Source organism: Euprymna scolopes, chromosome 12, assembly GCF_053919585.1.
Source record: "Euprymna scolopes isolate OS-2025 chromosome 12, ASM5391958v1, whole genome shotgun sequence".
In the NCBI taxonomy this organism is placed as follows: Eukaryota; Metazoa; Mollusca; class Cephalopoda; order Sepiida; family Sepiolidae; genus Euprymna; species Euprymna scolopes.
Genome location: NC_136493.1, coordinates 38,832,639 through 38,847,505, shown reverse-complemented (window position 1 = coordinate 38,847,505; position 14,867 = coordinate 38,832,639). Strand labels below are relative to the sequence as shown.

Here is a 14,867-nt window from a genome sequence, read left to right as displayed (position 1 = left end):
AAAAAATGTAATCTTATACAAAGCGTTCCAACTCTGCAAAAGAACCCAGCAAGGAATAACTGATTATATCAAAATACAATTCGCGACTGAGCGTTTTCACTTTAATTTCAGGACGCATGGAAGGAATATTTGAGTTATGTTTTGCTGGTGTTCCAATCGACAATGATATATATACAAATTGTTAATTTACGAACACACATATCAACACTTAATAGAGAATACACTAGACTAATCACATATCAGAACGTTAACACTCATAAATTAAAAGAATCTCATTATAGAAACAGACGTTATATATACACCCGATATATACACAAGACAAACATATATACGCTCGTTATACAGCTATATACAGGGTTATTCAAAAATCAAGAGACTTTATTCAAAAATATAAAGACTTTATTCAAAAGCCAAGAGACTTTATTCAAAAATCAAGAGACTTTATTCAAAAATATAAAGACTTTATTCAAAAATCAAGAGACTTTAGTCAAAAACCAAGAGACTTTATTCAAAAATATAAAGACTTTATAATTTCATTTATTCAACACCTGTTATTACTTGGTAGATTAGGTCCCACATTTTTCTTATGAGATTTTCAAAAATTTGCACATCCTCCCCATTTAAGTTTTCCAAAACATTACCAACATGAATTTTTAATTCTTCCCTAGTAACAGCACGACGAGGTCTTATGGCCGAGTATCTAGACTTAACCATACTAAAATAAATTTCTATAGGGTTAAGGTCGGGGCTGTAGGGGGGAAGATATACAACTTCAATCTGGTGAGATTCTAAAAACTCTTTAACAACAATTGTCTTGTGGATTGGGGCGTTATCCATTACTAAGACTACATTTCTCCTTAAAACACCCTCATTAACAGCCCCGACGAGAAACTCAAGAAACCTCTCCCCATTAAACGATCCATCAATCAGTTTGTAATAGGATAAGCTGAACTGTGAAATAATACAGCAGGCTGATAGGTTTTGTCCTTTAGAAGGGGGCACATAATAACTGGGCTTACACCAATTTGCGAATATCCATAATTTTTGGATGTGTGCAAATTAAAGCCTGTTTCATCCAGAAACAAAACTTCGCGGTTTCGATATCCCACAAAACCCCTGGCGTATTCTCTCATTTTTTCACGGTGATTATTCGTGTTAACGACAGCTGCCTTCCTCTTCAGCCTTTTTCTTGTTAGCCCCGCTTCCTTCAAAAGTCTGCAAACGGAGGTTTGATTCGGGGTAAATCCAAATTTTTCTTCAAACTTTGTTTGAATCCCTTTTTGAGTTAACGACTGGTCTTCATTAATAATATTTTTAACCTTGTTTACCAAGTCAGGATGCTGTGTTGTAGGTCGCCCTGATTTTCCATAATTCTCAGAATAAGAGGAATCTGGATTTTCTCTTATCTTTGAAACTGCTTTATACACAGTAGACTTGCTCTGTCCTGTCATCTGCATAATTTCCGTTGCAGGTACATTTTGCCCAACAAGCCTTTTTATTAACTCAAAAAGAGATTCATTCATCATTACTCTGGGTTTCTTGTTAGCAGAACCATCCGAGTTCATATTGTTCTCTATACCTTGATTTGATTCTACCATTAAAGGTAAAATTTAAAAATAATTTTTTTTTATATCTGAAAAAGTCTTTATATTTTTTAATAAAGTCTCCTGATTTTTTAATAAAGTCTCTTGATTTTTGAATAAAGTCTCTTGATTTTTGAATAAAGTATTTATATTTTTGAATAAAGTCTCTTGATTTTTTTAATAAAGTCTCTTGATTTTTGAATAACCCTGTAATACTTTATAACGTTTATATACACCCCCAGAATACAACATATAACTATGTGATGTCGTTTCAAACCCCTTATATAACAGAAACAGTCTTAACACATAAGGAAATACACCATATGATGCTCTTATGTAATATTCTTGTCAAAATATAATATATATACTAGCAGATTTACCCGGGGTTTCCCGATATTAAATGTAATATTAAATTCATTTAAAAAATGAAATTGAAAAAAACAAAAAGAAACTGCCTACATGCTAGTGTTATTGTTTATTTTTCTTAAAAGTTCCCTTCTTATAAGTAATAAAAAAAATACTCCAGCTGAGATTGAAATCAAAACCTAAAGACAGTAAGTCAAGTACGATAACCATTAGGCCAGCTATCTTTAAAAAATGTTTCTAAAACTAATTATTCTTAACATGACGGAAGCGGCCATGTTTCAGAGCCGCGCATTCGCAGTCGTGAAACAGTTTACAAACATAAAAATCCGATGACTCCCAATTACTAATTTTTAAAGTTTGACATTTTAACAGGCGTTTTTCCGCTTGATAACCGATTAACGTTTTTCACATGTCTGAATACCCTATATACCAAATTTCACGTGTAGATCCAAAATTCGTTTAGTATATAGGTTAAGAGTTGTCCTTACACATATGCACACACATTCTCACGTGTATATACATTTGCATGTCTAAAGATTATAATTTGAATTCAAGTGTTATATATTATGACACTATACCAGTAAGTAGATAATGTTAACTAGTATGATTTCAGCGTCAAGATAAAGTACATGTCAGGATATCCTGACGGCAAATAGAAATAGACTACTTGTAGCTATGTTAGTTCCCTAGAGGGATATTACAAATAGATTACGTCACGTATTCGGAGAAGAGAACAGTTTCGAGATAAATTGACTCTGGAAGCGAGAAAAGCAACAGGTGTGGAAAATGTAGAGATAATCTAAGTGAATATTGCTTCAAAACTGTGCCCACGCGTCGACTATTTTGACTATTTTAAAGCTAAGTAAAAAAAATTAAAATATTAAGTAAGAAATAATTTATGTGGTCTCTCCCCTAAAGTACAAACTCTCTAAATAAAACCTTTGAAAACCTAGCAAGTATCCATTGTTTCCATGAATGAGTATATTCATCTTCAGTTAAACAGATGATCACAACCACAAGGGGGTCAATAACCACGCAGGGAAAAACCACGATCGGAGAATGGGGACCAGCGATCCCGCACGTTCGTTGAAAAACTAATTATTATTGATCGCTCACTAGCGATAACACACACGTGTACCTTACACGTTCGTTAGAAATGACATATGCGAACTGTTCGTTTAATGTTTAATAACGATGTGTACGGCATAATCACGTTGACACACCGATTCTTGTTAGATCACTGAAGTTAAGCAACGGTGAGCCTGATCAGTAATAAAAATGGGTGACCATTTGAGCATTCCAGGTGTTGTATGTGTTCTTCGCTTATTTCGGCATTGTTTTCAGTCGCCTAGCTCTTTTTGCCACTGGACTCACGGAGTGACAGTGGACTCCAGGATTCAGGAGAGGTTTTGTAGGTGGATTGCGCAACTTTTTCCTCACAATTACTCGCACAGCTGCACTTCCAGAGAATATCCATTGTCTCTTGAGACTGAATAGAAGCATCGCATGTAGGAAGATAGCCAATGCTAAAGCCGCATGTATTCCGTTAAATAACTGCAAAACGGTTGATTAAATCTAAAACAGAGAACCGACGGAAAGCTATCCAAAGTCGGCTTAAATTATTTAGTTTCATCATGATTTTCATCCTCAGCTTAAAAAGCGTATTCTTTGGTCCGTCATTATTTTTTCTCCTTGTGTCGTCATCTCTAATACCATTTTCTTTATTAATCTGTTTTCCATCTTTTTTTTTTTTCGTTTTTTTTTTTTCATAATCTCTCCAATCTCAATGTCCGATTTTCATACTTTATTTTTCATTCTTGACTGTGTTTTTTAAACATTGTTAGCATCAAAAAATATATAGAAAGCAAAAAGATAGTAGAAAATGACTTATGCGATTTTTATCAACACAAACTATCTAATTTTGTGAAATAAACCGACTACTTTGTTTTGTTTCGTATAACTTTATTTTATTTTTCATCCTTTCCTTTTGTTTTAGACTTTTCGCTCAATATAATCCACAATTGTATTTCCTTTCGATGTCCAAGCATTTTTTATCTGTCTTCAGTTTTGAAATGCGTTAATCTTCTTTGCAACTTCTTTTCGTTTTGATTATTTATTTGTTGTATTAGAATTTTACCCGATTTCTTAATCTTAATTTTTTCCCCCCATTTTCGATTTTTTTTTATTTCGCTTAGAAATATATTTTCGTTATTTTCTTGTAGTTCATTTTTTAATATTTTATCTATATAATATTCTGTTTGTATCTTGTTTAGCACGTGCTTTACGCTTTTATACGATGAAGGCCAAATACAAATTGTTAAAGCTAAGCCGTTTTAAAAAAATGGCAAGATTCACAAAATTTGTTTTTAAAATCACCAATATGGCAATTCTGGACAAGAATATGAGAGTGACCTCCCTTTTATGTAGCTTTGTTTTCGAATATAATTATAATATATTATCATGATGTAATTATGTGAGAAAGGGACTGCTGTGGGGTACAAATCACCGCTATTTAAAAACTAAGTTGAATAAACCAGTTCTATAAACACCATTAGTTTTAGAGACTAGATTGAGAAATCCATACCATGTTTAACCGCATGCTACGAACGCGTTCCTCTCATACCCCTTTATGGCTCCTGTATTCTTTATAATAAATACATGTTATATTTTATACACTTTACACTACTTGTGGTTTCTTTCATTTGTGACCCCTAGCACTAGTCCACAACAGGAACTGATTAATTTTTTCGACGGGCATGGTTCTTTTCAAAAAGATCATATAAATAAAGGTGGAAAAATTTCATACTACGACTATATGCTGTAATACTTTAAACATACTCTAAATAAATGAAAGTGTACTCAGATAACAGTTTGAAGAACGAATTTTGCTTTACATGCCCGTGGTCAGATCATACATCCTAACATACCTGGTAGACACTTCATACAGTGGTAACACTCTGCCGGTTAGTAATGCCAGGATTTCACTGAACTTATTCCATCCGCTCCTAACTCTTGCAGTCACTCTAGCAACATCTTCTTTCTATGATACAATGACATCAGTAACATAAAAAAAAAACTTCTTGACAACATCGGTAGTCTCGTCATATATTTTCTAATATACAACGATAATAACTCTGATCGTATTATCCAAGCACAAATATACTCAAAGAATACTCATGTATTTAAGGAAACTTGTTGAAACACGAACACACTCGTAATTTCTATTTACGCTGATCCGAGGGCATTTTTATAAAAGGAAGTTCAAGTCCGGTCTGAATATATATATATATATATATATATATATATATATATATATATATATTATTCTATTGATTTATTATTTCTATGTTTATTTTTGATTCAATATTCAATAAAAAGAAACAAAACGTAAAAAAAAAAACGATAAAAGTGCATAGATCAATAATATCGTTTGAAGTTGATGGTTCAAACACCGACATCGAGAGGGTGTAGGCGGAAATTGGGTGTGCAGTATTATGCATGACTTTTTTTTGTGGCCAGACTACATCGCAGTTTTTAAATCGTACATATTTCTGTATTACGGACATTTTGCTCTATCACGATATTTGCGGAAAAATCAATTGACATTTTTAAATTGTATTGATTTTTATTCGCTCTTTGTGCAGTTTGTATCCACTACCTGGGCATGTCAATTTACATCTTTACCTAGTATTTATATAAATATAAAATATACCTGGTGAACCAAGTGCAAGAGAGATTCAAACAATTGCACTTTAAAGGGCCGGCTGGAACTTTTAAAATTTTCTCGGTTGGAATATCTGAGTAAGCAGGTGAATGTTTGGCATCCGGTAGGATACCCCATCACCAGCTTGAATAAACTGATAAGAAAATTTAAAATAAGAAGTAAAATATTTGATGGTTTAGTGGAGAAAAATACAAAAGTTAGTACGAGGGGTGTACTAAAGTAATGTCTCTTCTTTTTATTCCGCCCTAATAGATCAGAAGGAATTGCAAATTGAATTGTAATAGTTCACTTATGTATTCATGTCCTGAAAGTTCCATTACTTTGTTGCAGATATTAACGGTGTGATAGTCTAAGAAAGCAACCTCTGTCATGGACGTGCATCTGAAGCAAATATGTGTCATTGAATTCCTAGCAAAAGTACATTGAGAATGATGTTGACTATGTAGAAAAAATAAATTCTGAAACAAAAGGTTGCTGGTTTTGATGATGTCATTATCGTCTTAGTAGCACTTTCATTTTTAGTTAAATGAAATGGAAGCATTTCTTTTTTGGACGGCCCTCGTATGATAAACATGTACGTATAAAACAATGAATCTGCATGTCGTACACTGAAACTTGCATGTCGAACTCGAGAATCTGCACGTCAAACTCGAGAATCTGCACGTCAAACTCGAGAATCCGCATGTCGAACTCGAGAATCTGCACGTCGAACTCGAGAGTCCGCATGTCGAACTCGAGAATCCGCATGTCGAACTCGAGAATCTGCACGTCGAACTCGAGAATCCGCATGTCGAACTCTGGAACTTGCATGTCGAACTTTGAAATCTGTATGTCGAACTCGATAATCTGTGCGGAAGAATTGGGTCCGCAAGAATCCTAGACTCAACGGATATAAATTCTAAGTAATAATCAGTTCTATGTAACATTCTTTCAAACGGTGAATCTTCAATCCTCAGTGTAGGCGATACTAAGAATACGGTTAAGGATTTCTTAAAACGTTTACCGGGTCATGGATTACGGAACGAGCACGAGCTATCGGTGTGGATCGAATAAAGGATTCTAGTTTAAATTCGATATAGACGAACCTGATGAAGGTCGAAGTTTATGAAATGCTGTGAAAATGTCAATCTTAATAATTCAAATAATACACATTATCAATCTAAATAATGCTGAAACATGTGATGGATAATTATACTAAGAACGTTTGGGTGTTGTATAAGGTTTAAAATGACACATTGATGTGTTTAAATATAGTGATTTTTTTTAATGGCGATGTAATATACGTTTGTTTGAGGCCCAAACTATTGCTTTACTTTTATTAATTGTACTATCGTACTATATTTTAATGGTCCATTTAGTTTTGTATACTATTTCAGATTAATGTATTATTTTTTAATGCTCAATTCAGGGAGCGGGTTGTGTAGTATCAGTTCCGTTGTGATGAAACTACCTTTCCATGTATTACCTCTTCTTTGGGGGAGATTGTGGTCTCCATGAGTAACAGGTGACAATGAGAATAAAAATAGATAATGTTAATTGTAATAAAAACGGGGAAAAAAACATATTTCTCTTGTATAAGGACATCATCAACTGACATGCGCATATGCTCTTTATATTCATTGGGTAAAATACACGAAGACAAGCCGGAATTAATCTACATTGACAATGTAAATGTCCAGTCTGTGACAAGGCAAGTAATCACATGTCAACAAGAACGAGGATGGGGTAGGCGAATTAAAATTGACGTGCACCTCGCCGCTCTCCACTGGATGGTGCAAGTGTCGACTTGGCAGGTACGAAACAGCGACAAATAAACAATTAAATGATGGCATTTCGCATCGGGGGAAAAAAGAATCAGATCAAGGATGGAAAATATACCGAGTCCAAACCAGAACAAAAAAAAGGAAAACAAGAAAAGACAAATTCCGAGATCAGACGTAGAAATTCTTGCAATTTAACTCCAGTCACGTCTTGAAAGACGAACAAAACCAAATTTCTTTGTATAAACTGCTAATTCATCGGAAGCCGCCCGTCGACTGATATTTGTTCAGCTTATTATAAATCCAGGCTCGTTTGTGCAGTTAATGGATAATCTGTTGTGAATTGATTTTTAAACGTTGATTCAATCTGGTTCTGTTTTATTATTTTACGATATATCAAACCTTTTCTTGCATTGGGTAATATTAGTATGAGTATAAAAATCTTGCTTGTGGATTATAGCTGGTTGCAATTACCACGTCTCTTGTTCGGTACAAGGAAGGTTCAATTTACTGTCGGATTTCACCGCGGTTTGCTTGATCTGTGTCAGATGATAGGCTATCTTGTGTGTGTGTGGTGTGTTTGCTCAGTTGGTAGAGTGCTCGCCTTGCATGCAAGAGGCTCGGGTTTCAAATCCCGAGTTCCGATGTGTCTAACTAATGAGCCCCAAATTAGGGTGAAACTCGAGTCTTCGACTTCCGGTTTGTTGGCTGTAATGGCTCTAGTGAGCTACAAAGTTGTCTAGCTGTAGAAATAATTGTATATGTTCTCAAATTCTGAAGATATATATGTACTAGAACTTTTTCATCTTAAATGCTACGTAATTATGGTTGGTTGATTGTTTTCGTTTTACGGCATATCAGCCCTTTCAGGCATATCAACCTTTTAATGCCGAATCCAGTTATTTTGAAGAAAATTTTTTTAATAGGATATTTTTTTCAAGTCGGTGTCTATTAAACCCGTAGTAGGGACCCTAACAGGTACTCCCACTCCGGTTCGGAGTGGATCTGGGAGCAATGGCAATTAAAGGGTGGCTCCACACTTCCCTTAGCCCGCAAGCTGGGGCCTCACCATCAGATATAGTTTATGGTCATATCCAGGACCCTACGTAATTATATATAAATAGAACTGAGCGCAATAGTTAAATGAAACTAATCATACAATAAGAAACTATTATGTCGATATTTCCTACCGACGAGTGGGGGGGGAAGAAAAGATGTTTAGCTTGCAACGAAAAATTACCTCGTTGCTTACAAGCAAACGTATTCTTGTAAATATAACGCGCTGTTAACAGTTGTCGTACCGGTCTGATAGATCTCTAACAACGACAAGAACAAACTACAACAACAACAAGCCTACAAAGGTGACTCTTTTTGTAGTCTCAATCTCTCGTTCAGCGAGATTGAAACGAGACTGGAATGTCTATTTAAGCTATAAGGAATAGACATCCTATTTTCTTCATTAACAAACACCAGGCCGGGCCGTTCACAGCCATGAGTGTCTTTCCCTTCCCACCGAGCCACCCTCGGTAAGTCAATCAATTTAATTATCACAATTAATAATTCATTGATCAATGTTCGTTTTCAAAGGTCTACGCAAATTAGTTTACCTTCATGAAGTCGCTCGCATATCGATGACTATATAAAGGAGTTCGTTTTAATATTTTTTTTAAATAGAAAAAGTAAGATTTCAATACCAATATCAGCGCGACAAAAACTCAAATTTATATATGTATAGATAATCTTTAGCATTTACGGTGTTGATATAGCACACGTGCGTGCGAGAGAGAATAAGCGCGCGCATGCGCGTGCAGAATTTGATATCGTTTTTAAATCTAAGGTTTTTAGTTTCATTTATAATAAAGCAATAACACGTTTCAGTTGCTTATCTCACAGCATTAGTTTTAAAATGTTAAATTTTAGCTATTAAATGAAATCATTTCTCTTCATTAAAAAGAATAACTTTTTTCTTGATTACAATTTCGAATTTCGAACAAAATACAGAAATAAACAATGCTGATGTCGAGATTACAATAACCAATATTATGCATGTTTAATAATGTTATGAGTTAGATTGAAGATTTCCATTGTGTCATTGGATTTTCAAGTTTGTTTGTTGTTGTTTTTTTGTTTTTTTTACATGGAGGTCACCACTTATCAAGGCCCGGAGGCCACTCAGGGACAAGGGTTATTGCGTGTACAGTAATCAATGAGATGGTATTGTAGTAATCATTAGTATTGGAGATTTGATAGAGTGTCTTACTTAGGGGAGCGGTTTGTCAGGAATTTGTTTATGTTGGGTGTGAACACATCCAAGTTGTAGTCAGGTGGGAAACAGTCAAACGGAACAGAGTTCCACAGTAGTGCACTTCTGAGAAAGAAGGTCTGCTCATGGAATCTACGTTTGGATTTAGGCACAGATAAAGAGTGGGGAAAATTATTGACAGTAGATTCAGCCAGATTGGTGTTTCTCGTTAAAGATTGGCGAGGGGGGACAAGAGATTGGAGCTCAGACGAGCACTTGCCATGGAAATAACGATAGAACAAAGACAGGCTCGCAACGTCTCTTCTGTGGGGGAGAGACTGCAGGGAAGAGAAAAGGGCATCCACCACTAAGCTACGAAGTCTATTTTGTACTCTGTCAAGGCAGGATAGGCTGTTTTTAGCAGCTCCTGCCCAGATGTGGCAGCAGTACTCCATTCTTGGACGTACTTGGCTTTTATATAGATAGAGAATTGCATCATTAGTGAGATATCTTCTGGGGCGGTAAAAGGATCTCAACATTTTCCCAGCGTCCTTGGCAACAGACCTGGTGTACGTGTTCCATTTCAGATCAGGAGTAAAGGTCAACCCCAGAGGCTTGTCAAAACATGGAGCCTCCCCAAGACGAGAACCATCCATTTCAATTGATGCCAGATGGGGATAAGAGCGTTGATGATGTAAAGATAGAAGCTTGGTTTTGGGTGCATTAAAAAAAACAGCAACCTCTTCCCCCCCCCCCACTGTACCACACACTCAAGATCAGAAGAAAGAGAATTAGAGAGAACCTTGTCATTTACGGCCTTTGGTGTGTTGCCGACCAGTGTTAACGAAAAATAAATTCCTCCACAGAAAATACAGAAATAAATTAATATACTTGCATATTTCGAAAATAGTAACTAAAACTGTTGCTAGAAAACAAAGTTACATGTATTTAGAAATAAATACTACCACATTGCATAAAGAAGGAAAGGTAGTTGATACAGGTTGGAAAGATGAAACTGTCGCCCTAGAAAAGACGACATGATTCCATTTTCGTTTGATTAAAACCGGTTTTCTTTTTTGTTACAGACCTTCTACTAGTTAGCTAGTCGTGTACAAATTCCAAGAGTGATAGGAGCTTTCTGTCATGTCTGAAAGTGACATAATGTTCAACGAGCGATCCAAGTTATGTCAATAAAACCATTGCTAACACCCTCAAAACGCAAATCCGGACAATTCAACGCTTGAGGGTACAGCTCAACGAAATTTCCGGCCACAGTTATTAGCTTTTATGTGGTTTCAACCGAGGGCCACATCATGCCACTGCACATATTCTAAGTCGGCTTGAACCCCAACATCAAAGTGTACCTGGATGTCCAGAAGAATTTAATGGTTCTCTGATACAATCAGGTTGCCGCTGGCAGACACTGAGCGTGGCGGCAGGACCTGGCGCCGATCCACAAGTCTAAATAGACCCAGGCTTGGCTTCAGAAAGAGTGCTACGACTTTGTACCCTTCTCTAACTGGTCCCACCTCCTTCTTCGACCTGAACCCGCTGGACTACTTCATTTGATCATACGTCGAGAACATCACCAACATGACCTCCCATAACACCAAAGCTAATCTGATTACCGTCATCCGCCGAGTATTCGCTGAGCTCCCGCCGGCGCTTCTGAAAAAGGCATGCTCCCAGTTCCGGACCCGTATCAAGGTTGTGATTGAGGTTGAAGGATGTTATATTGAATAGATGTCAGCTCTACTACATAATCAAGTCACCTGAATTGATTTTTTTTCACTAAAAGTTTTGAAATAAAGCTTTAGTGTTCTTTTCTTTAGGGTGACAATTTTATCGTTTCACTTTGTACTTATAAAAAACGAGAAAATATCGTTGAAGTGTCTTGGGCTGATTAATTTAATTTGAATGATAGGATTATTACAAGTAGTCAGAATGCTTTTACCGTGAATAGTTGGAAGAATCAGGAAAGAGGCTAGAAAGTGCCATTGCTTCCGTCTGTCGAAATAAGCGTTTTCCCCTGTTAGCTGAGGTAAAGTTTGGTTCCTGCGCAGTAATAGGAGGCCAACCTGCAAAAATTTGCCTTGTCCACTCTTTGAGAAAGAGTCAGACCATTGCTAATTATCTGAGCACCCCTTCTGGGAAATGCCAACGGGACCGCCCAGGCATGTTTTGCAAGCCACAGTTCTCTTCCTCTAGAACGGTAGTGTTTTTGTTTTTGTTTTTTTAATCCAATTTTCTGACCCTTGTGTCTCGTCATCTCGCTGTTGAAGGTAGATAAATATCGAGATGTAATGTGTTCAATGTGGAGTTACTACGGCGAATTTAGTGAGTTTGTAATTAGAGCCGTTTACTCGTACGTCGCTCTAGTAGAAATTCGTGAATTAATTTTTTAAATGGGTCTTTGATTTCGTCTGAAGAAAGAAGCCTTATTTTGGGACTGCAAAGAACATCGTGTGTGTGTGTGTGTGTGTGTGTGTGTGTGTGTGTGTGTGTGTGTGTGTGTGTGTGTGTGTGTGTGTGTACACACTTATATTATAGATTGCACATTTAAATCCGTATAAGTGTATGGTCTAAATAAATGAAAATAATATGGAATCTCACTTACCTTGCACGTGAAATGAAATTGTCATAACGAAAAGTCTTCTTTTAAGAATCATTTGTATATCCTTGAGATTGGATAAATTATGGGAAGCAGGAAAGAGAGTATAATATCCAAGTAGAGAGTAGAAAAAAAAAGTATGTTCCCTCTTTTGGAGTAATGCAGAGAGACTCCAAAAATATCAGCCATCGAATCGTTCATAAAATAAAGTCCATAGTTCTTATTGCAATCTACCCATATTTGATAAAAATAAACTTTAGTTTGTAGTAAAGCCACTAACATGTATGCAAATGACCAAGCCGTGTCGCGATTTTGACGTCACAGCGGAATCAAAAGAAGGGAAAGGAAAGCCGATAAAAAGCAGGTGTGGACACCGCAGTTTTTGTTTTGTTTGTTTTTGTTGTTGTTGTTGTTGTTGTTGTGGTGGTTTTTAATCTCGTTGCAGCATGACAAGAACTTTTAAGCAAGATGCAAACCGAACTTTCAACAATATATTCAAACAACCGCATACAGTAAGACGAATTAAACACATTACAACTGATTATAGCCGAAGATTAAGCAACTAATTGACCATATTGTCGCTGGTTTGGAAAATACGTGTACGGTGGCTTGGTAATAAAATCTTTCAACTGAAAAAAAGAAGTGTTAAATTTCTTTCGTTTATTTCTTTGCAAGACTTTTATACACAACGGTCTGTGTTAACATGTAACTGCCACGTTACAAGTTTATGTCTGACTCTTTTTTTATCGCTGTTTAATGACATTCGGAGGCATTTTGGTAATCGTCTCATCAGTAGAAGGTTTAATTCTGAAATCTGTTTTACACGTACGGGACGATAAGCTCCAGATTTTTATCTGTGGATTTTGCATAAAGTAATGTCTATCCTAAAACTGCAAAAGGCGATCACAACCAAAACGAAGGCAATACAAAGAGCAAACTGTAATTGATAATGTGTATGTTGTATGTGTTTATTATAGAACAGTAATATATATGGCTAGAAAAACGGCATATTCTTTTCATTATTTTGACTCCCGGGCATGTATCCGTTAATATCTTATGTGCTTTTATATAGAGTAATGTGGTTATCGGTTGATTAACTATGTCTAACTGTGCCGGATATATACTAGAGTCAAAACAATGAAAAAAATATTCTGTTGACATAGCCCTAGTAATAATGCAAATACTGAATCTTAGTGGACTAGTGCAGCATAGACTTATATTTATTTATACCAACTATGATTGGGTTGCAAAAAAGATTGTAAATTTTATTAATGATTTCATGAGTGGCCATTTTGTGGGAAAAATCAGAAATAAACTTCAGATTATTCTTGACTTGTCCACCAAAGTTAAGTATGACCTTCCAACAGTCTTTGTTTTATTAAATGATATAGAAGTACACTTTTGTGATCGTCCTATCAGTAGAAGTTGTGATTCTAAATTGGGCTTCACATTCGCCGTACCTTAACCCCAGAATGTTATCTGTAGAGTTTATCTTAAACTTTGACAGAAGAGAAACATTAAAGCCAAAGTCAGCGCAGCGCTAAGTGGGGAAGGTGAAAGCTATTAACAATTTTGGCGTTATATTCAGCTGCGCTTGATATTGAATAGAAAACAAATAACGAACTTTGGTGGCCAATCCAAGCATAGATTGAAGGGGTTTTTTTGTTTGTTTTTTTTTTACTAAATATGGTTGAATTTTAGCATTTGATTAATGATTACAAGGGTAGCATTTTTTGTTATTCTAGAAGAAGAAAAAGAAGGAAAAAAGACGTATCTTAATGCTCATGGATGTCAACTTACCTATTGCATGCGGTTCCAACAAAGGGCTTAACTGCCTTAACCATGGAACCAAAACTTTACATTCGTGGTCTGTTCGTTCTGGCGATGGTTTAGAAAATATTCGAATAGCTTCTTCGAAGAGGGAAGCCATCCGCTTTTATTTTTTCAAGTAACAATCACGATATCCTTAACGAAAGCATTGATCTTCAGCAATCGTCATCAAAAATTTCATTTCATGTATGCTGCTTTTACGATGAATATATCAAAGTGTTAGAAAGCAAGTTAATACCATAGTAATTATAAATAAATTATATATATTAATAGTTACGGACTGGCAAGCCATCCAGTAAAAAGTGTCACTCTTTTAGGAATCCATTTTCTTGTTTGGAAAATATTCGCGAATTGAAATGCGGCGACATGATGAAAATTGAATGTTGGAATTCTCGGGTGATTTTCGGAATAGGAATGGTAACATCCAAATGTTTTAATGCTTGTCTCTGAAAGTTGAAAAACAAATCGTCTTGTTAATTCTTTCTTAAAACCAAATTTTAAGAATAAATGGTGGATTTAATTTTACGACAAATCAACCCGTTTTGAATTATTACAAATCGGTATCACATATATATAAAAAGCAAACCCATAGGCCAGTCGTAATCTTACCTACCTCTGTCGAAAACCCTAAGGATTATCCAACGTCTTATCTGAGCCTTACTTTTCCATACTGTATAAGGTATTCGCCGAGAATGCTATGAAAACGACAAAACTTTATTTATCTGATCAAATGTATTTTTTGCTTACTAAT

General features: G+C 35.7%; 1 protein-coding gene across 1 annotated transcript in view; it reads right to left on the bottom strand.

Annotated features, from left to right (window-relative positions):
* LOC145291034 (uncharacterized) overlaps positions 1-14,867 on the bottom strand; it is a 199,304-nt gene that overhangs the window by 158,169 nt on the left and 26,268 nt on the right. The window contains exon 2 of the mRNA XM_080136540.1: positions 14,087-14,562. Coding sequence (XP_079992666.1) covers positions 14,087-14,216 — 130 coding nt within the window. The 5' untranslated portion in view covers positions 14,217-14,562. The remainder of the gene's footprint in view (positions 1-14,086; positions 14,563-14,867) is intronic.